This window comes from Narcine bancroftii, chromosome 2, assembly GCF_036971445.1.
Source record: "Narcine bancroftii isolate sNarBan1 chromosome 2, sNarBan1.hap1, whole genome shotgun sequence".
Lineage (NCBI taxonomy): Eukaryota > Metazoa > Chordata > Chondrichthyes > Torpediniformes > Narcinidae > Narcine > Narcine bancroftii.
The window spans coordinates 81744168-81769370 of NC_091470.1; the positions used below are offsets into that span (position 1 = coordinate 81744168).

At 39.1% G+C, this 25203-nt stretch overlaps 1 protein-coding gene and 1 long non-coding RNA gene across 4 annotated transcripts in view; one reads left to right on the forward strand and one right to left on the reverse strand.

Moving 5' to 3' along the window:
* The window catches only part of LOC138753822 (uncharacterized), a 39669-nt gene extending 18703 nt beyond the window's left edge, over positions 1-20966 (reverse strand). Inside the window, exon 1 of the long non-coding RNA XR_011351446.1 lies at positions 20858-20966. This is a non-coding gene — a long non-coding RNA (uncharacterized lncRNA). The remainder of the gene's footprint in view (positions 1-20857) is intronic.
* The window catches only part of ino80 (INO80 complex ATPase subunit), a 282382-nt gene that overhangs the window by 137744 nt on the left and 119435 nt on the right, over positions 1-25203 (forward strand). For all 3 annotated transcript variants that reach the window (XM_069917252.1, XM_069917251.1, XM_069917253.1), the window contains 8 exons: positions 420-487; positions 5029-5238; positions 8103-8183; positions 8687-8782; positions 9876-9935; positions 21781-21923; positions 23091-23175; positions 24852-24969. In XM_069917252.1, coding sequence (XP_069773353.1) covers positions 420-487; positions 5029-5238; positions 8103-8183; positions 8687-8782; positions 9876-9935; positions 21781-21923; positions 23091-23175; positions 24852-24969 — 861 coding nt within the window. The remainder of the gene's footprint in view (positions 1-419; positions 488-5028; positions 5239-8102; positions 8184-8686; positions 8783-9875; positions 9936-21780; positions 21924-23090; positions 23176-24851; positions 24970-25203) is intronic.

Genomic DNA, 25203 nt, shown 5'->3' on the forward strand with positions numbered 1-25203 from the left:
TGACGAGTTGGATGTGTGGTCAAGTTAGAGAAACAACTTCATGTTTCAGGAAGGAAAATGTGAAAGATTGGGAGATCAAGCAAGACTGCAAGGTCAAGAATGGTCAAAGGATACAAAGGGAAAGAGAAGAATCTATGAATTGGGACAATGGTTTTTCTTTGAAAGCTCTTGTGACATCTTTGTGCTTTTCAGTTGATCTTCTCCAATCGTTTTCAGTTTAAATAACTACATTATGGAACATTCATGTACAATTTTATGTTAGAGACTTTGAAATAAGGTTGAAAGAATTCATTTCCCTGCCTGCTCTGAAAGACCAATTACCCATTGAGATGGACTTGCAGTACTTAAACTTGAGTTTGAGTGAGAACAAATAATGGAATGTTTTGAGTGATTAATATCTACTTTTATTTGCTTTACAGATAGTGAATATTACAAAGCACAGGCACTGAAGAATGCAGAAGATGCCTTTCGAGTCCAACAAGCCAGAGTGAGTGACTTGGGCCTTAAGCGTGTTGATGTAATTCAGTTATGTTGCAGTTGTGGTAACCTGGCAGTCTCTCAGTTCTGGGGGCCTAACAAATGGAAGGGTTTGTCAAGCATCATATTTTCCCTCAACTTGTTTGAAAGAAATTGAATTTTTGATCACACATAAGGTATGCAGGTGCTGGAGAACTGGGGGAGGGAGAGTTTCTGTGGGGTGGTGGTTGCTTGCATGAAGAACTACTGTATTGGTTCAGACACCTTAAAAAAGCAAGGCAACGTGGTTAGTGTAGGGGTTAGCACAACTCTGTAACAGCGCCACTGACCTGGGTTAGAATCCGCTGCTGCCTGTAAGGAGTTTGTACATTCTCCCCGTAACCATATGGGTTTCCTCTGAATGCTCCAATTTCCTCTCCTATTCTGAAGTTGTAAAGGGTTAAAAGGGTCATTGATCATATGGACGCTCTTGGGCAACACCGGCTCATGGTCCAGAAGTGACTGTTACCATGCTGTATCTCTAATCTTTTTTGGAGGTTACTTCTGTCCTGTATCTCAATTGTAAGAGTACCTATTAATGTGTGGGGGGGAGTGCATGAGGAAATCAACACGGCTTCATGAAAATCATGTTTGATAAATGAGTTCATTGGCTATGAAATTGACTGAGGGTATACTTTGGAGCTTTGGAAGTTCAAAGTAGAAGCCTGTGATATTGAGGGTAACATGATGAAGGACAAATTCACTGACAAAAAGTGAAGGGATATGAATGTGATTTTCAGATTAACAAGTTGCAACAAGTAAGCTGCTTTGGTGACCAGTGTTGTGAAACATGCACTTAAGATCTTTATTAAAAATGAAATTTCTGGGGCTGAGTATAATGTATCTACATTTGCCAATAATGCAAGAGTAGGCAGGACGATGTGAGGAAAAACCTGATAAAAATTAGAGTGCAATGTAGTGAGTGTGAGGTTATCCTTAAACATGATCTTACATGGAAGGAGTCCATTTGACCCATCAAATCCATGCTGCCTCTCTGAGAAATCAATTTCCTCACTTGTTTCTCTAACCATTCACTCCTTCCTTGGGCTCCATTTTCCCCTCCCTCTGTTCCTTTTCTCCTCCTTCTCATGCCCATCAATCCCCCTACCCTGGACTTTCCTGTAGTTAATGGGATAAAATGCATCAAACCACGTAAAAAGTGTAAGGATAGGTGGCAGTTCAGAAAGCAAAGAATACAGAAAATAAGAACTCATGGTGAAGAATGTGATGAATTGTTACAAATAGAGATCAGCTGCAAACAAGTAAGCAGAGGCAAAATATTTGTCTTTCTGGTTGATTAGAGCTAGCAAATGGTGTTCCACAGAGTTGATCTTTGTGTAAGTCATGAACATGACTTGGGTGAAGCGGCTGATATGTTGAATTTGGACAGGTAGCAAAGTAAATTGTGAAGACTGTATGGAGCCTACAAAGGGGTATAGATGAAGTGAGTGGGCATAGACAGGGCAGCATGGAGTATCGTGGGATTATTCACTTGGTAGGAAAAGTAAAAAAAATTGTCAACTGAAAATGGTGAGATATGTCAGAGTTCTAGGTTACTAATGAGTCCTAGATTTCCTACTTATTGTTTCAAGAAGGCAAGTATGTAAGTACAACAAGTAATTAGAAAAACTGGCAAAATTATTATTTACTGCTCAGGAAATGCAAAAATTGGAAATTTATGCTTCATTTGTTTGGGAATTGTTGAGATCAATCAAAACTATTGGTCTATCTTTTTAAGAAAAGATGTAAATTCACTCAAAGCAGTTTGGAGAAGGTTGACTTGACTTGACATGCAGCCCACAAGCCTGTGCCACCCAACAACCTCTATACCTTTTGAAAGGTGGGAGGAAACCAGAGCACCCAGAGGCGACCCATGCAGACACAGGGAGAATGTACAAACTTCTTACAGACAACGCCTGGTTTGTACCTAGGTCATTGGCACTGTGGTAGCACTAAGCTAACTGACACTAACCATATTTATTGGAAAAAAATTGTAAGAAGTCTTGATGAGGTGAGTGTTGAGAAGATGCTGTATTTCCTTTTGTAGGGTAGGAGAAAGGACCTTTGTTTAAAAATAAAGGGTTACCCATCAAAGGAGACATTTATTTCTGAGACTAATGCCAATGAAAGCATAGTTTTTCAATATTTTTAAGGCAGAAGTAGGTGGATTCTTGATGAGTAAGAATTATTTTATTGCATGGAAGAGCAGTCTCAAGAGGTTGAGTGGCCTGCTTCGAATTCATATGATTGTATGTTCATAATTTTGCCCTTCTTCATCACTGTAATATTTGGAGGTGTGGTAAAAGTTCACTCAGCTGATCCTTGGGATGAAGGTTTGTCTGTGGAATAAAATTAAGTTCAAGGAGTCGTGAGCTGTCTGTAGTTTAGGAGAATGGGAGTATCTTATTGAAACCCAGGGCTCTAAGTGTACTTGAGTAACAGATGTTGTGCAGTTGATTTCAATGGTTGCAGAGCTAATAGTGAATCTTTGAAATTCCATTCCCCAGACTGTATGCTGAGTCATTAAATATGTCTGAGATTTTTGGACTATAGGAGGAAATTGAAGCTAATGGAAATTGAAGTCAGGGAAATGGAGTGGAGGACAATGATTTGGTCAGGCATGATCCCATTGAATGGTGATGTTGACTCAAAGGTCAGTGCAACTTGCACCTATTCTGTCTTATCTCATCCCATGAAAAAGGTTTCATGAAATTGCAACTCCAGATACAGTTGACGGGTTTTTTTCATCAGTAGAGTTGATTCAGTGCCCATTGTTTCCATGTTAAAAAAAAATCTTTAGAGTGAATTCTGAAGGATTTCATCTCAGGTCATGTCAGTGTGTTCATATTGACAATACTATAATTTTAAATATGGTGCCCATTGTCTGCTTGCACTTCTGTCAGAGTAAACTTTTAGTACATGTAGATCATGCTTGACAAACCTGATTGAGTTTTTCGAGGGGGTTACAAAAAAGGTTGATGAAGGGAAAGCTGTGGATGTTGTCTATTTAGACTTTAGTAAAGCTTTTGACAAAGTTCCCCACAGAAGGTTAGGAAAAAAAGTGGAGGCATTAGGTATAAATAAGGAGGTAGTGAAATGGATTCAGCAATGGTTGGATGGGAGGTGTCAGAGAGTAGTGGTAGAAAATTGTTTGTCCAATTAGAGGCCGGTGACTAGTGGAGTTCCTCAGGGATCGGTCCTGGGTCCACTATTGTTTGTTATATATATTAACGATCTGGAAGTAGAGAATTGGTGGAGAATTGGATAAGCAAGTTTGTAGATGATACAAAGATTGGTGGTGTTGTGGACAGTGATGAAGATTACCATAGATTAAAAGGTGATTTAGGAAGGCTGGAAGTGTGGGCTGAGAAATGGCTGATGAAATTTAATACAGATAAATGTGAGGTGTTACATTTTGGAAAGGCAAATCTAAATAGGTCATATGCATTAAATGGTAGGCTATTGAGATGTGCAGAACAACAAAGGGATTTAGGAGTGATGGTAAATAATACCCTCAAGGCTGATACTCAGGAAGATGATGTGGTGAAGAAGGCATTTGGAATGTTGGCCTTCATAAATCGGAGTATTGAATTCAAGAGTAGGGAGGTTATGATGAAATTGTACAAGGCACTGGTGGAGTACTGTGTACAGTTTTGGTCACCAAATTATAGGAAAGATATAAACAAAATAGAGAGAGTGCAGAGAAGGTTCACGAGAATGTTGACAGGATTTCAAAGTTTGAGTTACAGGGAAAGGTTGTGCAGACTAGGGCTTTTTTCTCTGGAGCGTAGAAAATTGAGGGGGGACTTGATAGATTTTAAAGATTTTAAAATCTTTTAAATTGTTTAAGATTTTAAAATCTTTAAAATTGTTTAAGATTTTAAAAGGGACAGACAGAGTAAATGTGGATAGGCTTTTTCAATTAAGAGTGGGGGAGATTCAAACTAGAGGGCATGGTTTAAGATTGAAGGGGAAAATTATAAGGGGAACATGAGGGGAAATTTCTTTACGCAAAGGGTGGTAGGGATGTGGAATGAGCTTCCGGCAGACGTGGTTGAGGCGGGATCATTGGTTTCATTTAAGGATAGACTGGATAGATACATGGAGAGGAGAGGACTGGAGGGGTATGGACCGGGTGCTGGTCAGTGGGACTAGGAGGGTGGGAATTTGTTATGGCATGGACTAGTAGGGCCGAACTGGCCTGTTCTGTGCTATAAGTAGTTATATGTGGAAATTGAGTTAATAAAGGGTGAAAGGGAATGATGTACGAAGTGCATCCCTCACAACCACTGCTGCTTTCTGCTGCAACGATCAGACACTTCAGGAGTTGCTTTAGGGTTGGCAAGTGTCTCAGCAGGAACTGAATTCCAAATCGAACATATGTTTGACTGCCAGCAGTGGTGCTTACTGTAGTACTTCTGTCACAATCTCTGCTGATCTTTCCACCTGTGCTCCTTGACAGTCAGGGACTATATTGGAGATGGCTCTCACTTTGTGTTCTTTCATTTACAGACTCGACTATTTGACGAAGAAGCAAAGGAGAGCCGCATGGCTGCCCTCCGAGCAGCAAATGAGTCTGGGACAGGTTTTGGGGAAAGTTACAGTTTGGCTAACCCTTCCATTCGAGCTGGTGAAGATATCCCTCAGCCTTCTATGTTCAATGGCAAACTCAAAGCGTACCAACTGAAAGGCATGAATTGGCTTGCAAACCTCTATGAACAGGTAAGTTGGTTATACATGCATATGTTTACAGAAGCAGGTATTCAGGTGCACATGGGATTTCCCAAGTCAGTGTGTCCTCTGCAGTAATCCCACTGTTTGTGATGAGCAACATGGGTTGACTATCTATCCCATGAATGCAAGTACACTGGTAACTTCTGCAGTACTCTGGATGCATTTTCAGAAATGAGATTGCAAGTGACATCAATGACTAAGACATCATTACAGCAGCGTAAATGAAGAATTCATTATCAACAGCACTATGTTGCTAGGAACTAATGCAAGCCTCTACCTTTTGCTGCATGTTACCTGCAAGGATGCTGGGTATGAGGGACATGGCACTAGCCCTGCACTCTCTGCTGGTGCTTCTACAGCAATAAATCAGTCCAAGGGTTTTTATGAAGGCTACCTGTGAGGGGTAGCATAGAAACAGAAAACACAGCACAATATAGGCCCTTTGGCCCACAAAGTTATGCTGAACATATCCCTACCGTAGAAATTACTAGGCTTTCCCTTGGTCCTCTATTTTTTCTAAGCTCTATGTACCTATCCAAAAGTCTCTTAAAGAACCCTAATGTATCTGCCTCCACTGCCATTACCTGCAGCCCAATCCATGCTCCCACCACTCTCTCCGTTTATATAAAAATAATTACCCCTGATATCTCCTCTGTACCTACTCCCCAGTACCTTAAACCCATGTCCTCTGTGGCAACCATTTCAGCCCTGGGAAAAAGCCTCTATTTGCACAATCAATGCCTCTCATCATCTTAAGCACCTCTATCAGGTCACCTCTCATCCTCCGCCACTCTAAGGAGAAAAGGTCGAGTATAGTCAACCTGTTTTCATAAGGTAAGCTTCCTGAACCAAGCAACATCCTTGTAAATCTCCTCTTGCACCTTTTCTATGGCTTTCACATCCTTCCGGTAGTGAAGTGACCAGAACTGTGCACAATTCTCCATGTGGGGTCTGACCATGGTCCTATACAGCTACAGCATTACCTCTCATCTCCTAAATTCAATTCCATGATTAATCAAGGCCAATGCACTGTATGCTTTCTTAACCACAGAATCAACCTGAGTAGCTGCTTTGAGCATCCTATGGACTTGGATCACAAGATCCCTCTGATCCTCCACACTGCCAATAGTCTTACCATTAATGCTCTATTCTGCCATCATATTTGACCTCCCAAAATGAACCACTTCATTTTGTTGAACTCCATCTGCTACTTCTCAGCCCAGTTTTGCATCCTATCGTTGTCCCACTGTAACCTCTGACTGTCCTCCACATTATCCACAACATCCCCAACCTTTGTGTCATCAACAAACTTACTAACCCTTCAGTTCCAAGAAAGGACATACATGATCAATGGTAGGGTGCTGAGGAATGTGGTAGAACAAAGGGATCAGGGAATACAGATACATAATTCCCTTAAAGTGGTGTCATAGGTAAATAGGGTTATAAAGAGAGCTTTTGGAATATTTGCCTTCATAAATCATAAAGTATTGAGAATAGGAGTTGGGATGTTATGGTAAAATTGTGCAAGACATTGATGAGGTCAAATTTGAAGTATTGTGTGCAGTTTTGGTCACCTAACTACAGGAAAGATATCAATAAGATGGAAAGGGTGCAGAGAAGATTTACTAGAATGTTGCCTGGACTCCAGGAACTGAGTTAAGGGAAAGGTTAAACAGGTTAGAACTTGGAGCACAGAAGAATGAGGGGAGATTTGATAGAGGTATTTAAAATTATGAGAGAGATAGACAGAGTAAATATAGGTAGACTTTTTCCCCACTGAGGGTAGATGAGATTCAAACCAGAGGACATTAGTTAAGGATGAAAAGGGAAAAGTTTAGAGGGAACATAAGGGGAAACTTCTTCAAACAGAGAGAAATGGGAGTGTAGAACGAGCTGCCAACTGAAGCAATGAGTGAGGGCTTAATTTTTACATTTTAGAAGAATTTGGGCAGGTACATGGATGGGAGAGGTATGGAGGGTTATGGATTGGGTTCAGATCAGTGGAACTAGCAGAAAAATGGATTGGCACAGACTAGAAAAGCCGAGAGGAGATTTGATAAAGGTATACAAAATTATGATGGGTATAGATAGAATAAATGCAAGTAGGCTTCTTCCACTGAGGTTAGGTTAGATGCAAACCAGAGGACATGGGTTAAGGGTGACGGGATGAGTTTGGGGAAGTGGGGTACATTAGGGGAATTTCTTCACACAGGGAGTGGTGGGAGTATGGAATAAGCTGCTAGCTGAAGTAATGAATATGGTCTCTTTTGCAATATTTAACAAAAATATGGACAGGTACATGGATAGTGAGGGATATAGAAGGATATAAAATGGGTGCAGGTCAGTGGGACCCAGCAGAATAATATGTTGGTACATAAGAGAAGAGCTGAAGGGCCTGTATTCTGTGCTGTAATGTTCTGTGGTTTGAATAGCTATCAGCTCAAGCAATGGCTATGTTATCTAGGTGAGTGTTCAAATTCCATGGTAAAAAGCGCAGCAATGATTCAGTACCTTACTGGATAGTAATAAACATGGTACCGATGTACGGCTTAGTCAGGATGCAGCTTCTTTGTCTTTGTATGTTTTGAATTCAGGAAAATGGGACTATGCAAAAGCAGTTAGTGGTTTTCCCGAGGATTTATTTTATCCTTCACCTTAAATCTCACTTTTTCCTGTGTGTGACAGACATTTTAATTGCTGTCATCCGCTCCATTTGGCTGTTTCAAAGAATGGTTACCATTAATTGTGTGCCTGTGTACTACTCTATCCTTAAAGTCTTAATCTATTTGATATGTGTGCGTTTGACGATTAGCTCAAACTCATTTTTACATTTCCTTCTCTTCTCCCATTAGGGTATCAATGGGATCCTTGCTGATGAAATGGGGCTTGGTAAAACAGTGCAGAGCATTGCTTTCTTAGCACATCTCGCAGAGGTGAGATTTATGTGAGAATTTTGTCTTCACAAAATACTGTTGTGTACAGTTTGGGACAAATTTTGGTGTCGAATGACATTTTGGAATCCTAGATATCCTCCCCTCCCTACCTACCCGCCATCTTTTTTCCTGGATCCCCTGCTACACCTCCTGGAAATTTTTGATTTCTTACATTTGATGGAAGCTTCTCATCATTTGCTTTTGACATGTTGCTCCTGCTCTAAAGACAATGCAAATATATTATGAACTTCTTAGATTTGCATATAGCAAGGATCAGTTATCAAACATTCCTAGGGCTGGTTAAATATTGGAGAGATGCCATTATACTATATCCACAAATGTTCTCAAGGCAAGCACAGCAAATCTGGTTCTAGAGGAAAGTTGTGCTGTTCTCAGTGCCATTACCTTCAAACAGCCCTCTCCAGGCATAGCTTAGTTTCAAGATAAATTTAAACTGAATTTCATGTATTTTTTGCTTGTAAAAATGATTTCCTATTGTGCAGAGAGAAAACATTTGGGGTCCATTCTTGATCATCTCTCCTGCTTCCACTCTAAACAATTGGCACCAGGAATTCTCCAGATTTGTCTCAAGATTCAAGGTGAGCATAAATGAGAGTATGTGCAATGAGGATGTGCAGTTTTAGTGCTGCTGTGAATTCAAACTCAAACTTTGTTGCATTTTTCTAATCTGAGCATTGAAGGTGTTCTCACTGCTTGTGTTTTTGTCTAGTCTTTCATTAATGCACTGGGAAACACAGGAAGTATTAAAAGTGTTATAATTCTGCCTGGATACTGACTGATAACCTGACAAGTCAAATTTTTAAAACAACATTTTTAGTAGGTGTGCAAAGGGAGGCTGCAGCTATAGTCAGTTGAAGTCCAATATGTTGTGATGCATAGCCAAACCTTGTCTGTTATTCACCTGTGCCTGCACTTTCTGAAGTTAAAAAGTGAGAGGAGTAATGAGTGGACAACCTCTGTTAGAAAAAACACCTGGTGTAAGGAAGGATGCCATAGTAGGTTGATTTCAAAGATCATAAAAATCTGGCTTTCTTGGTATGCTGGCACTAGATGGCAGTGTTGCACTAAACTTCCCCAAACAGGTGTGAGCCTATGGTCTTTGTAAACTCAAATTTTGGTTGGAAATAGAGCACAGATTCTTCATGGGGTGGGGGGGGGGGGGGGGGGGTGGTGGTGAGTTCTCTATGAATTCATAAACTTCCAAAAAAAGATAGTTAAGTTTTTGGGTGGTCAAAGAGAATGTTTGTTATGTTATAGAGACATAGTGTGATCAGGACCTGTACAAAATCAAACTTAATGTGGAGTTGAGTTAAACAGGAAAGTCTGCAGACTCTGTGATTTTAGTGTAATACCCAAAAGTGCTGAGAAATGAGCAAGGACCTGTGGTCTATTGCATACTTTTCTATTTATGACCCTGCTTGGTCTCCTTCAGCTATTTAATCATTTACTGCATTGTTGTCTGTGAAACCTTGTGTGTATGAGTTTTTTTGTTCTTCAAGTATTTCACAAACATAAGGGTATGTCCTTTGCTCTCAGAAAATTATCTTTTTACTTTGCCTACACCATTGAGTTATTTGCCACTCACCTTGGTTTTGAATAATTTAAAACTTCTAAACACTGGGCAAAGAATGGCTGTTAAACATGTTCATTCTTTTTATATTCAATTTTTAGGTCCTGCCTTATTGGGGCAATCCACATGACCGAAAGGTGATCAGAAAATTCTGGAGTCAGGTAAAACCTATGCTGATTCTTGTCTTGCAACTGTCGGAAATGGTTGGATACAGATGTGAGCAGCTCATTATAGAATCTCCCTTCACTGGATCTGCTCTCCCTCTGATGTTTCATTTCAAAACTGTAGGCACACCCAAATCTGATTGTTGCCTTTGGTTGATCTGTTAATGAAACAATGGCAATGGGTGCAGCACTGTGATCTCCTCCTGCCCTTCTTTGGTATTGGATGAAATTAGTCTTTAGATTTCTCCTCAGTTAAAATGACTCTTTTTCTTCAAATTACCTCATTTAAATGAGGTGCTGAAAAATAGACCTTCCTGAAAAATCAAAATCTTAAGGAGAAATTTGATTTTTCTTGAATAACTTTGACTTGGATACCTGCGCTTCCATTGACTACAAATAGAAGTTCCAGGTCAGATGGTCTGCTAAATCCATTCAAGGAAGTGTATGTTGAGCTCATAATTCAGGTGATAAAAATAAATAATTTCAAAATAATAATAGCTGTGTTATTTGTTACTGAGTTAGTGTGCAAAAAAAAACCCATAGGGAGCACACAGTTTCCTTTTTCTTAAAATATATTAGAATTTTTTAGCAGCAAAATTTTCCAAGGTGTTTAAAAAATGGGTTTACAAAATTTAACATGAAGTCGCCAAGGGAGATACCAATGAAATGTTTGAAAGCTTTAATGCCCAGAGGGCTTTTAAGGAATAATTTTAACGGTTGAAAAAAAAGTAGGCTGATGAAATCATCAAAACAAGATCACTGGGTCTCCCTTTCTCTATTGACAAAATTTACCAGGAGGCATTGCTTAGATAGGGTTCAAAGAATTAGAGAAGAATCTATCCAACCATCACACAATATCCTTGACCAACTACCATCAAGGAGGAGATACAGGACCATCAAAATCAAGACTGCCAGGCTGGGAAATGGCTTCTTCCTGCAGGCTGAGAGATTGAAGAACAGTATTCTATAGAACTGAGCAAATCATCCCAAAATATTTGTATATATTTCTTTTAAATTATACCTTTATGTACATTTTGATTGTTATGTATTATATATGTGTGTGCACTGTGGTCCAGAGAAAGTTGCTTTGTCGGGTTGTATATTTACAATGAGATGATAATGAATGAACCTGAGGAGTCACGTGATGGAGTAGTAGCTGGTCAGGAAAACCAGCCCTCTTCAGGAAAATGGGAAAAAAGTTAGGAAAAAGCAAAGCAAAACAAAAATAAAATAGAAGAAATAGAAGATAAAGATACAGAGAAGAGAAAGAAGATGGATTCTAAGAAGGAGAAGGTAAAAACAACTGAAAAAAAGTAGAAAAGTCACCAGATAAGAAAGAATAAGGTCTTACCTGCACGAAGGAACAGGGCGCTGTGGTGGCGAGGAGCGCTCGACCCTCAAGGTCAGTGCCTGCCCGCCGGAGTCGCGACTCACCCGCCGGTGGACTACAGAAATGGCTCTCGGAGCCAAACAAAGTGCGCAATCAAAGGAGAAAGAGGACACCGGCGGGAGGGGGGCTCAGCAGAGAAGTGGGCTGCCACAGAGTGAAAGCTGAGGGACGCCCGACACCAGGGCACTCAGCTGGAGGACGAGGAAGGCAGCAGAAGAGGGAGTGATGACCGACAAGAAGATCGACGTCAGGATGCACAACAGAAGAGCAGCCCAGGAGGGGAGGACCAGCAACAAGAGGCCTGATAAAGAGATACAAGCAGCTAATCAGGAAAAACAGAAGAGACCCAGACACAAAGAAGAGAAGAAGACACAAACACAGATGCAGACACAGAATAAGAGGAAGAGGAAGACCAAGATCTTCACAGAGAAATAGAAGGTAAAACTGATGAACAGAATATAGATAAAGTCTTTTTTGAAGAACAAATGAGATCACTAAAAGAATGGTTTTCATTAGAGTTTAATCTTTTTCTTCTTTCTTCTTTGGCTTGGCTTCGCGGATGAAGATTTATGGAGGGGGTAAAAGTCCACGTCAGCTGCAGGCTCGTTTGTGGCTGACAAGTCCGATGCGGGACAGGCAGACACTGTTGCAGCGGCTGCAGGGGAAAATTGGTTGGTTGGGGTTGGGTGTTGGGTTTTTCCTCCTTTGCCTTTTGTCAGTGAGGTGGGCTCTGCGGCAATGAGCTCTCTGAACCCTTCTCCATTAACAATGGCGTGAAGCAAGGCTGAGTTCTCGCACCAACCCTCTTTTCAATCTTCTTCAGCATGATGCTGAACCAAGCCATGAGAGTTTAATGCAATTAAAAGGAAAATGAAAAGAACAGAAGATAAAATGGAAAGGTTAGAACTGGTAATGACAGAGATAGGGAAAAGAGTAGAGAATGTGGAAGAGCGGGAAACGGCTATAGATATGGAAGTAAATGACAAGAGAAAAATAGGAATAAAGTGACAAAAAAATTAAAGAGACACAAGAGTTGTTAGGTTGGAAAATTATAGTAGGCGAAACAATAGTGGGCCTGAAGGAGGGTGAAGAAGGCACAGACATGAAGGAATTTATAAAAGGATGGAACCCGAAGGTCCTGGAAACAATAGAAATGCAGGAAGAAATGGAAATAGAAAGGGCACACAGGGCATTAGCTCCGAAGCCACAGGGACATCAAAAACTAAGATCCATCTTAGTAAAATTTTTGAGATACACGACAAGAGAAAATATACTGGAACGGGCAAGGAATAAAGTTAGAGAAGATAATAAACCATTGGAATACAAGGGTCAAAAAATATTTTTTTTACACAGACATAAGTTTGGATCTCTTAAAGAGGAGGAAGGAGTTTAATACAGCAAAATCGATTTTATGGAAAAAAGGTTACAAATTCATGTTAAGACATCCAGTCTGCTTAAAATATTTATACCCGGGGAGCAAAACAGACTGTTCTCGAATCCAGAGAAAGTGCAAGAATTCGCAGAACATTTGCAGAACAGGAGAAGAGATGTAACAAGAATGAAGAACGGCGATAAAGTATATATAAAGATGTAAAAGCAATGTATATGTAAATAACTAAAGAGAAGGGAAGGAAGGAAGTATGGGGGGGGAAAGATGAGAGAGAGAGCTTTGTTATGGGTTTTTTTTTAAAAGGTTTTCTGGAGAGGGCTGGGTGGAGGGGGAAATAACCGTTGCTGCAAAATCAGTTGATGCTGCAAACAAGATCACAATCCAAATGAAAAGGGGAGTTGTGGTTGCCCGGCAAGGGATATGGGGCAACTCAGAGGGGGGGGAACTTTTGGGGTTAAGGTATTAGTGGATGTGGGAACTGCGGGGGTACTTTATGTCTTAAATGTATTGTCGTACATTAAGTGTTAATAAGAGAAAACTAAGAGATGAAAATGGGGAAAAGGGGGATGGAGGTGGTGAAGAGGTGTATGCAAGATATAAGATGGCCATGTTGAACTATATGACTATAAGCGTTAATGAAATACATAACCAAATTAAAAGGAAGAGGCTACTAAATTTATTGAAGAAGGAAAAAATAGATCTACACATCTAACTGAAGCGGAACATAACAAATTAAAGAGACACTGGGTGGGACACATAACGGCAGCATTCTATAATTCAAAAGCTATAGGTGTAGCCATACTAATTAGCAAAAATGCACCAATCAAAATAGAGGAGGAAATAATAGATCCAGCAGGGAGGTATGCAATGATAAAATGTCACATATTCTCAGAATTTTGGGATTTGCTCAATATTATACGCACCTAACGAGGAGGATCAAAAGTTTATGCAGGATATTTTTTTGAAGATTGCAGACACACAAGGAAATATATTGATAGGAGGGGATTTTAACCTTAATTTGGACCCAATGTTGGATAAAACTGGACAAAAAACAAGTAAAAAGAATAAAGTAGCCAAATTTATGGTTAAATCAATGCAGGAAATGAAACTTATGGATATATGGAGGAGGCAACACCCAAGAGAGAAGGAATTTTCATATTATTCGAGTAGGCACAAAATTTACTCAAGGATTGATATGTTTTTGTTGTCAGCCCATATTCAAGGGAGCGTTAGGAAAACTGAGTATAAAGCTAGACTACTATCAGATCATTCACCCCTATTATTAGCAATAGAACTGGAGGACATCCTACCAAGAACATATAGATGGAGGTTAAACTCCATGCTACTTAAAAGACAGGAATTTAGGGAGTTTATTGAATGCCAAATTAAAACATATTTTGAAATAAACACAGGATCAGTGAAAGACAAATTTATATTATGGGATGCAATGAAAACCTTCATTAGAGGACAGATAATAAGTTATGTGACTAAGATGAAAAAGGATTACAGTCGGGAAATAGAGCAGTTGGAAAGGGAGATAATAAGTACAGAAAAGGAATTAGTAAAAAGGGATGATATAACGAAAAGGAGAGAATTGGTGGACAAAAAAATTAAATACGAAACATTACAAACGTATAAAGTGGAGAAGAACGTAATAAAAACAAGGCAAAAGTATTATGAACTGGGAGAAAAACCACATAAAATATTTGCCTGGGAACTTAAAACAGAACAAGCTAAAAGAACGATACTGGCATCAAGGAAAAAGGATAAAAAAATTACATATAACCCAACAGAGATTAATGAAAATTTTAAGGAATTTTATGAACAATTGTATCAAACTGAGAACGAGGGGAAAGATGATAAAATAGAGGAATTTTTAGCTAAAATTGAACTGCCGAAATTGCAAGAAGAGGAACAAAACAAACTAATAAAACTATTTGAAATAGAGGAAGTACAGGATATATTAAAAAAGCTGCCGAACAATAAAACACCAGGAGAGGATGGATTTCCAATAGAATTTTATAAAACTTTTTTATAGAGTTATTAATTCCTCATCTCCTGGAAGTAATGAACCAGATAGAAGAAACATAAAGCTTGCCAGATTCATGTAAGACAGCAATAATTACAGTAATACCAAAGACGGGGAAGGATCCATTAACACCAGCATCATATAGACCAGTATCTCTACTTAACTCAGATGATAAGGTAATAGCAAAATTATTAGCAAACAGATTTTCCGATTGTGTACCTAAAATAGTAAAACAAGATCAAATTGGATTTATTAAGAAAAGACGAACAGCAGACAACGTCTGTAAACTTATTAATCTAATCCATGCAGTTAAAGGAAATAAGAAACCAACAGTGGCTGTTGCTCTAGACGCAGAAAAAAGGCTTTGATAGAGTCGAGTGGAACTACTTATTTAAAATGTTACGGAAGTTCAATCGACCAGAAAAATATATAAATTGGATTAAAGCATAGTATAATGGACCGTTGGTGAAGGTAGCAGTAAATGGATATGTATCAAGTCACTTTAAATTAAGTAGGTCAACTAGACAGGGATGTCCACTATCCCCCTCATTGTTCGCCTAGCAATAGAACTATTGGCAGAACTGATAAGAACAGAAAATAAAATAAAAGGGATAAAAATAAAAGAGAAGGAGTATAAAATCAGTTTGTTTGCAGATGGCATCATAGGATACCCAACAGAACCAGAGGTATCAGTAAAAGAATTACATAAGAAATTGAAGGAATATGAAGAAATATTGGGGTACAAGATCAACACAAATAAAAGTGAAGTGATGCCAATGAGTAACGCAGACTATACAGAATTTTTTTAAAAATCACCATTTAAATGGCAAGCACAAGCAATCTGATACCTAGGGATCAGGTTAGATAATAACTTAAGCCACTTGTACAAACTAAATTATCAGCCACTAATAAAGAAATTGCAGGAAGGCTTAGAACGTTGGAAAGAATTACCACTAACATTGATAGGGAGGGTAAACTGCATTAAAATAAACGTGTTCCCAAGTATACAAATCTTATTTCAAACATTAGCAATTCCCTTAAAAGAAAAATTCTTTAAGGGACTAAAGAGAATAATAAAGAAATTGTTGTGGAAAGGGAGGAATCCAAGGGTAGCATTAGATAAATTAGCATTGAGGTATAATCAAGGTGGTTTGCAGTTACCAAATTTTAGAAATTATTATTCTTTGGCTTGGTTTCGCGGACGAAGATTTATGGAGGGGGTAAAAAGTCCACGTCAGCTGCAGGCTCGTTTGTGGCTGACAAGTCCGATGCGGGACAGGCAGACATGGTTGCAGCGGTTGCAGGGGAAAATTGGTTGGTTGGGGTTGGGTTTTTCCTCCTTTGCCTTTTGTCAGTGAGGTGGGCTCTGCGGTCTTCTTCAAAGGAGGTTGCTGCCCGCCAAACTGTGAGGCGCCAAGATGCACGGTTTGAGGCGTTATCAGCCCACTGGCGGTGGTCAATGTGGCAGGCACCAAGAGATTTCTTTAGGCAGTCCTTGTACCTTTTCTTTGGTGCACCTCTGTCACGGTGGCCAGTGGAGAGCTCGCCATATAACACGATCTTGGGAAGGCGATGGTCCTCCATTCTGGAGACGTGACCCATCCAGCGCAGCTGGATCTTCAGCAGCGTGGACTCGATGCTGTTGACCTCTGCCATCTCGAGTACTTCGACGTTAGGGAAGAAAGCGCTCCAATGGATGTTGAGGATGGAGCGGAGACAACGCTGGTGGAAGCGTTCTAGGAGCCATAGGTGGTGCCGGTAGAGGACCCATGATTCGGAGCCGAACAGGAGTGTGGGTATGAAATTATTATAGAGCTGCACAATTGAGGTATTTATCAGATTTATCAGATTTTTACCAGACAAGGGAAAAACCAGACTGGACTAAGATAGAACTAGATAAAATAGGGGAGAAGGTACCGGAACATATACTTTATAAGTGGGATGAAAAGCTGGTGCAATATAAAATCTCACCAGTACTGCATCATACATGGAAGAAGATCCACTTAGAAAGGAAAAAACCGAATTATCAAATACCAAAATTATTATTGACGCAAAATCCGCTAATCCCTTTCACAATAGACAACCTTTCCTGTAGAGAATGGGAGAAAAAAGGAATCAAAAGAATAGAAAATTGTTTTTTGGGAAATAATTTATTAACATTTGAACAGTTGATGTACAAATATGGAATAACTCATGGTACAATGTTTGCATATCATCAATTGAAAGCTTATTTAAAGGATAAATTGGGAAACAGCTTGAGATTACCTGAAGGAAGCGGCTTTGAATATGTGATTACAGACACAATGATAATTAAAAGATATATAATCAACATGTACATTGAGCTGCAAGATAAGGAAAATGAAATAAACTATAAACCTAAGCAGAAGTGGGATAAGGATCGAAACATAAAGATAAAGAATGAAGTATGGGAAAAGTTATGTTCTGGAACTATGAAGAATACAATAAACACAAGGTTACGCATGATACAGTATAATTGGTTACACAGGGTATATTCCTCAAAAATTTTTATAAATGGGATTCAACATTATCGGATAGATATTTTCGCTGTAAGAAGGAAATGGGAACAACACTACATGCAACTTGGGCATGTATGAAAGTGAATATGTTTTGGGAAGAATTAAATCAGAAACTAAATAAAATTACAAAAACATAACATACCAAAAGAACCAGAGATATTTCTTTTAAGTAACATAAGAAGTAGAGAATTAGGCCTCAAATTGGATAAAGTGCAAAAAAAAAAATTCATTATGTATAATGAAAATGTATAATGTCAACTTGGAAAATAGAAGAGAGCATGAGTATACAGCAATGGTACATGGAAATGAATAAATGTATTCCATTAGAAAAAATAACATATAATTTAAAAAATGAAGTCACAATGTTTGAACAAATTTGGGAACCATACATGGAACATATCAGAGAGAGCTTGCCTATTGCCTCTATCCCCTAAAATGAGATTGAAGATGATAAGAAGACAAATCAACTAGATTCAGTGTGTAATAAATAGATGTCACATTTTTCTTGTTTATTTTCCTTTGTGTGAAGATATTGTTGTATGGTTTTATTGTATTTTATATGTTGAATATTTATGGGTTTTGGAGGGGACTGGGCATAGGGGAGGGAGGGTAATGGGGGAAAAATAGGGAGAAAAGACCACTGTGTAAATTTAATGAGAAACGTTTGTACATATTTTGGTTGATATTGTTCATAGTGTGAAAAATAAAAAATTATATTTAAAAAAAATAATGAATGAACTTGGTGTCTGGGAAGCCACTGGCTAAAGAATATTTTGGCACATTGCTTTTGATCTTAGTACAGTAAAATCCCAGTTATCCAGAATTCAAGCAAGCGGCAAAAAAAGTTTTAAAAATATAAACAGTTAAAAATGCCAATGTTTTAAATTGGCAGCCCCCCTCGTGGTCAGTTTGCCAATCCACACAACATACAACCTTAAGAAACCAGGAAATTCAATCCGGCATCTACCAATCCCCATAGGTGCTGAATACCGGGGATTTTACTGTGTTATTTCATTGGAAAAGATTTCTGATTATCAGTATTGGCTATCAGGCACATTATCTGTATGGGGAATGTGTATTGAAGCATATATTTGATTTTCAGTTTTCTGATGGGAACTTGGTTACAGCGAAAATATCTATCCGATATTACACTAGTGTGTAATTGCACATGGGCAATAAAATATTGTCTTGACTAGGCATTAATGTGGCAAATTATTAAAGGCCATTCAATGAGAGGCTGAGGTTTAAAATAAAATGATGCATGTGGGAAATTCAGTGGAGAGGGTACATGGAGAACTTTTCTCTCTATCTGGCCTGTGCTATTACTGTCCTGGAGATTTTGGTTATGCAGTATTGAGGGGATTGCATCCTACCTGGCCTATTCCAGCAGTAGTGTGAAATGTGAAAGTGAAAATGATCACTAATATATCAAATTTATTGTCACATGTACCAAGGTACAGTGAGTTTTTTTACAAACAGTCCAGCAGTCAACTCCTATGTAGTACAGCGGTCAAAACACAGTGCTGAGTGACAGAGAGAAATAAAGTTAGAATAAATCAAAGGCAGCATTATTTTACTTGTGTGAGGTTCGGGAGTCTGATAATGCCAGCAAAGAAACTGTCCTTGAATCTGGTGGTGCTTGATCTCATATTTGTGACTCTTCTTTCAGATGAAAGGAGGGAGAAGAGTGTATGACCAAGGAGGGATGTCTTTTCATTTGTTGGCTGCTTTTCCTAAGTCGTGGCATATGTAGAAGGAGGAAAAGTTGTTGAGGGTCACTGTTAACATGCTGAATTTCTTATTTTGATGAAGTAAAAGTGCTAGTACTTTCTTGGCCATTGTGTCAATGTGATTGTACCAGGGTAAGTTCTCAAAGATGGTTACTCCTAGGAACTTAAAGCCATCTACAATCTCCATCCAAATGCTGCTGATGCAGACCAGGAAGAAATCTCCAAGCAGCTCCTTTTAAGTCTTGTTGACATTGAGGGAAAGCTTGTTGTCTAAGGTGAGGTTAGAAGTCTCTTCAGGAAAAACAGCAGTGCAGAGATTTAGTAGAGGAATTCAAGAGTTTGTCATTTTGTAACCTTGGCTAGTTGTGGATATTCTCAGTTGGGCCTAACTACACTGCAAACCTCAACTCGTCTTCACTCTGCACAGATGCTGTGCGGCCCTTTGAATTTTGATTCATTTTCTTTTTTTTTGCATTGCCTAATGTAATTTGTGCTGAAATAAGTAAAGAATGTGGCATAAGCAACTAATCAAGAAGGACAATTTTTTCAATTGATGCATTAGTGATAGTCAAATTATGAAGGTACCCATGTGAGGGGAGGAAGTTCAAATTCACATTTATTATCATCCGATTGCCCAAGTACAACCCAACGAAACTGCATTCTCCCATTCTCTGTGCAAATACATAACCAGACATAACACACATACAGACAAGGAATGCATATGCAGAAAAAACCCCTGGTTTTAGGCACCTAGATGTCATATAAGTGAATTTTCCAGTTGATTGAAATTGTGTGTTGCTTGATTGGCAAACTAATGGTGAGGTGTGCCAATTTTAAACTTCTGTATTTTTTGCCTATTTTGTTTTCTGTAATTTGTTTTGGCCAGTTGCTTGATGCTTAAATTTCAGATAATAGGGGTTTTAGTGTACATGCACACACATTTATTTATATATATATATATATTAATAAATAGTAGAGTCTTTGAGAGTTAGCGTGAGCAGTACCTTTGGCTGTTCAGCTGTTGTGGGTCAGTAGCATGAACAGGAGTGGGCTGAGCTCACAGTCCTGAGGTGCTCCAGTGTCCAGCGTGATTGTGCTCGATGTTTTACTTCCGTTAGGAAGTACAGAGTCCAGCTGCAGAGAGGACAGGTGTTGAGGACCGGCTTCTCCACCAGCCTCTGGCGAATGGTCATATTAAATCCGAAGCTGAAGTTGATGATCAGCAGCCTGGTATATGAGGTGTTGTTTTCCAGGAGGGTCAGAATCAAAGTGGAGGGACAAGGCTATAGCATCATTAGTGGAATCTTTTCATCTATAGATGAATTGAGATGAATTCATCTATAGATGAATTGAAATCAGTGTCTCAGGGACATGCGCTTTGATGCATGTCATCACCAGATGCTTGATGCATTTTATCATGGTGGAGGTCAGTGCCAATGGGCAGTAATCATTGAGGCCTGTGAGCAGTAGAATTTGGAGCCTTGCAAGGAAAGTGTTGAAGTCCCTGTCCCTGGGTACATCAAGTGAACAGCTGCTTCACTGTGAATGAAGATGGATAGGGAGTTAAAATATACTATTACAATAAGGGACACTGTAAGAGTTGATGACGGAATATCAAATTTGATTTAAAACTGAATAGTGGTTCAAAATTAAAAGAAAAACAGCTGCTGAAACCTAAAATAAAATCAGTTGTACTTCAAACAACATTTGTATATAGAGATGGAGCTAGAGGGAGAGAAATTTTCTTTTCAGATCATTCACCATTCAGAACTAGTTAAATTAGAAAACAAGGGAAAAGTCCGTGATAGGATGGAAACTGAGGTTATTCAGGTGATCCTATTACCTTTGGTGATATCTGGTAGATAAGTAGACCAGGACAGTTGGAGGAAAAAAACAACTAAAGAACATGTTGAGATGTAGAACACAATAGTTGCTGGAAATGTAAAATAAAGTAGAATGTTTGAAGTGCAGATCAGGCGGTATCCATGGAAGGAGGAACAATGAGTTCATGTCACAGGTGAATGACCTCACATGAGAATTGGCCAAAACTGAGATCTCAGTGGGACGTAGAATTGAACCAACAATAAAGTGGAAGCTCAGGGTCTCCCTTGTGGATTGAATGGATGTGTTCTGTAAAGTAATCACTCAAGTTTTACTTGTTTTTTCCAATGTAGATGACCTCAGTCATGGAAAACCAGGCTTTCCTGTTTGTGTCAGAACTGTCCAGTTCTGATATAAGGTCATTCACCTACAATATTAACTGTGTCTTTCTCCACAAAAGCACCTTGATCTGCTGTGTGTTTTCAGCACTTACTGTCAAAGTGAAGTGGTCATGCACATTAGCCCACATTGAAAAAAGATGCAAAAGCTTGAGTCCAAAGTCGAGAGGAGTCTGGTATCTATAGAAGGAGTGACACAGAATTGGATCTGGTGTCAACAGCAAACCTACAAATGATGAGCTTTTGGCCTTAAATTATGTTTGTCTTTGGCTTTTAGTAGATAAGATGTTGAGTTCAGTTGTGTTCTTTGACTCATTCCCAACATTATAGCACAAGTATTTTCTGTCATAGTTGAAACTAAATACCTTGTCTAATGAATCAGTGTTATCTTGCATTCTTTCAATCTTTGGAGTTCATCAATTTGGCCTGCATTCAAGAATGTGAACTGACAAGGTGTTTTCATCTTGGTTCTATCTGCAATCACATTGCAGTGTTTATTTAAGATTGTTGCCAATAACTGCTATCTTTGTTCTTCCTTTGATTTTAGAAAACGTTGTATACCCAGAATGCACCTTTCCATGTGGTGATAACCAGTTATCAACTGGTGGTTCAAGATGTTAAATATTTTCAGCGAGTGAAATGGCAATATATGGTGCTGGATGAGGCACAGGCACTTAAAAGCAGTTCCAGGTAAATCTGTCTTGTCAAATCCCAGTTCTAATGGTTCTACCAATAAGACTCGTTGATAGGCGGAGAACACAGATACTGTATTGTTGACTGGTTGGATGATAGAGGGGATTGTTTGCAAATGAACCTCATGCAAGCTAGGTAGATGGTGACTGTAGTTGGTTTACAGAATTGCATGATAGTGACTGGGGAATATAGATATTTTTTGTTCACCAGGATCATTCTTGGATTGAAGGACTTCTGTTATGGGGAGAAATTGGATTGGTTATGTTTGTTTACTCTGGAGCAAAGAAGACTAAGGGGGGGGGGGGCGGCCTGATACTATATGATTATCAGAGGTACAGATAAACTAAATGGTCCAAATCTTCCCCAGGTGGAAATTTCAGGAGCATGGTGATTGGTTTAAAGTGAAAGGGAAAGAGTTTTAAAGGGGGTATGAAGAGCACTTTTTTTTTCCAGTAGATGATATCTCAAATGTAGAAGAAATGGTGGAATCCAATGCAATCGCCACATTTGCAAGGCATTTAGATAGGCAAGAATATCACCCTGACACAGTGGCATAAAGGTAGGCATCGGCATGGTGGTCTGAAAATCCTCTCTTTGTTGTAGGTCTCAGATTCTGCTTTATTTCCCCCCCCCCCACCCCAAGTCCAATGATGGTAGAGTTTCTGAAAATGTCTTAAACTAGGAATTAATCATGATTCAGATTCTTCATTGGATTTAGATGTGCCTGTATTTGTCATCATCTTTTCACAAAGTCAGGGGAAAAGAACTGAGGGTCTAGGTGCAAAATGTTCTGGGAATTCTGAATTATTCCTCTTGACGTCGCTAAATATTTTAAGGAGTAGGGAGGAGTTCAATATGCTCTGCTATTTAAGGAATGGAATCTTTCAATTTGGATTGTATTTAAGTTGCATTGAGGGCTGCAGAGTTATAATAGGGCACTGTCCATTCCTGACAGTTGTTGACAGCTGTAGGGGCAGATTGCACTTCATTTCATTGTGTGCTGTCAGGACTTGGGTTGAGTTGTGCAGGATTCCTCCATGGCATTTCACTCAAATGGATGTTCAGTAATAGTAAAAGAAATAAACATTGGATAAGATGTATATTTTGATCAAGCATGTACCACTGGTGCTTGAGGTTTCTCAGCTTCTTCCTTTTATTTTGTAGTGTTCGTTGGAAGATTTTGTTGCAATTCCAGTGTCGCAACCGACTACTGCTCACAGGAACTCCCATTCAGAACACTATGGCAGAGGTCAGTTACTCCTTTATTCCAGCATTGTTCAGTCAAAGGTGCTGCTTGGCAACTATGCTTATGAAATGCTTCCAAAACACAGGGAAATATTTTTTAATCTATATTTTCTGTTCTGTAAAAGTCAGAATTTTGGTGCATGTGTACATTGTGCAATGCAGATGACCATCAACTAATCATTGTTTAAGTTGTGAAAAAATGGAATGGGTATCCAGATGCAGCAGCTGAGGAATCTTGACCTCTATGTAATCTATTTGGAACAACCTTTTTGTATTTGTTCCTGATTTCTTTTCTGTTTAGTTATTTCTTCAGATTTCAGATTCATTGTCAGAGTACATACATGACATCACATACAACCCTGAGATTCCTTTTCCTGCAGGCACAGCAGAGTAATTATTAATTGGTAGTGCAAAAATGTACACAGAGTAAACAAGAACTGTAAATAGAAAACAAATGTAAACAAACTGTAAGTGAGGGCAGTTGGCGTAGCGGTTAGCGCAACGCCCTTACAGTGCCAGCGATTGAGACCGGACCTGGGTTTGAATCCCGCACTGTCTGCAAGGAATTTGTATGTTCTACCCATGTTTGCAAGGGTTTTATCCAGGGGCTTTGGTTTCCTCCCACTCTTCAAAAACATACTGGGGTATAGGTTAATATGGTGTAATTTGGGCAGCATGGATTCGTAGGGCAGCAATGTATGTCTTATTTTAGAAAAAGAAAATCAATAAAGTGCACAAGTAAGAGTCTTTAAATGAGTCTCTAATTGAGTTTATCATTAAGGAGTCTGATGGTGGAGGAGTAGCAGTTGATCCTGAACCTGGTGGTGCGAGTCTTGTGGAACCTATATCTCTTTCCTGATGGCAGCAGCGACAACAGAGAGTGTGTTGGGTGGTGAGGGTCTTTAATGATTGCTGCTGTTCTTCGACGGCAACGTTCCCTGTAGATGTACTCAATAGTGGGGGATGTTTTGCCTGTGATGTCCTAGGTTGTGTCCACTACCTTTTGGAGGGCTTTATGCTCAAGAATATTGGTATCTCCATTACCAGACAGTGATGCAGCCAGTCTGCAGACTTTTCCCCACACCTCTGTAGAAATTTGCCAGGGTTTCTAGTGTCATACTAAACCTCTGCAAACTCCTGAGGAAGTAGAGGTGCTGATGTGCTTTCTTCATGATGCCATTGGTGTGTTGGGTCCAGAAAAGATACTCCAAGATGGTGACTACCAAGAACTTAAATTTGCTCACCCACTCCACCTCTGATTGCCCCAGTGATCACTGGATTATATACCCCTGGCTTTCTTTTTCTAAAGTCAACAATCAGCTCCTTAGTTTTGGTTCTCTTCCCACATCTTGTATTTGTCCGAATGGCTTACTTCGATGTTGTTGAAAAAATAATGATTCACCTTTGTCGCTTCTTAGAATATGGAGGTTCCTCTTTGTTAACAAGTCATTTGTCTTTTCTCTTGGATGGTTGTATGGTTGGTGATGTTGGGGGGGATATTTTAAAATAATTCTTGAAATCTGGCAGTTGTTGTATCTATCAAAAGTGAACATATTGTTGAGAGTTAATATTCTATTATTACATCTTGGAAAGAGGTAGTATATAATGAAATCTATCCGAGTTTGCTTGAATATAATACTTTGACCATTACTGTATTCACAGTGTATGTTTCTTCCCTAGCTGTGGGCACTGCTGCATTTTATCATGCCAACCCTGTTTGATTCACATGATGAATTTAATGAATGGTTTTCGAAGGATATTGAAAGCCATGCTGAGAATAAATCTGCCATCGATGAAAGTGAGTGCTTTCTTTCAAGCACCATATCGTGTTTAACAGCCTTGTATCAGGCCCATTCTGCCTTTTTCCAGTTTTAAAGCCATTTTTGTTGGTTATTGTTTGAGTATTTACTGCTGTTGGTAGAGATTTTTGGTGCACCCAATTGTTGACCTTCGGGGGGAGAAAGTTGCCAACGATCTCCCTTCCCTGATTTTTGCTTAATCTGTGGACAATTCCATTTTGTTTTATGTGAAT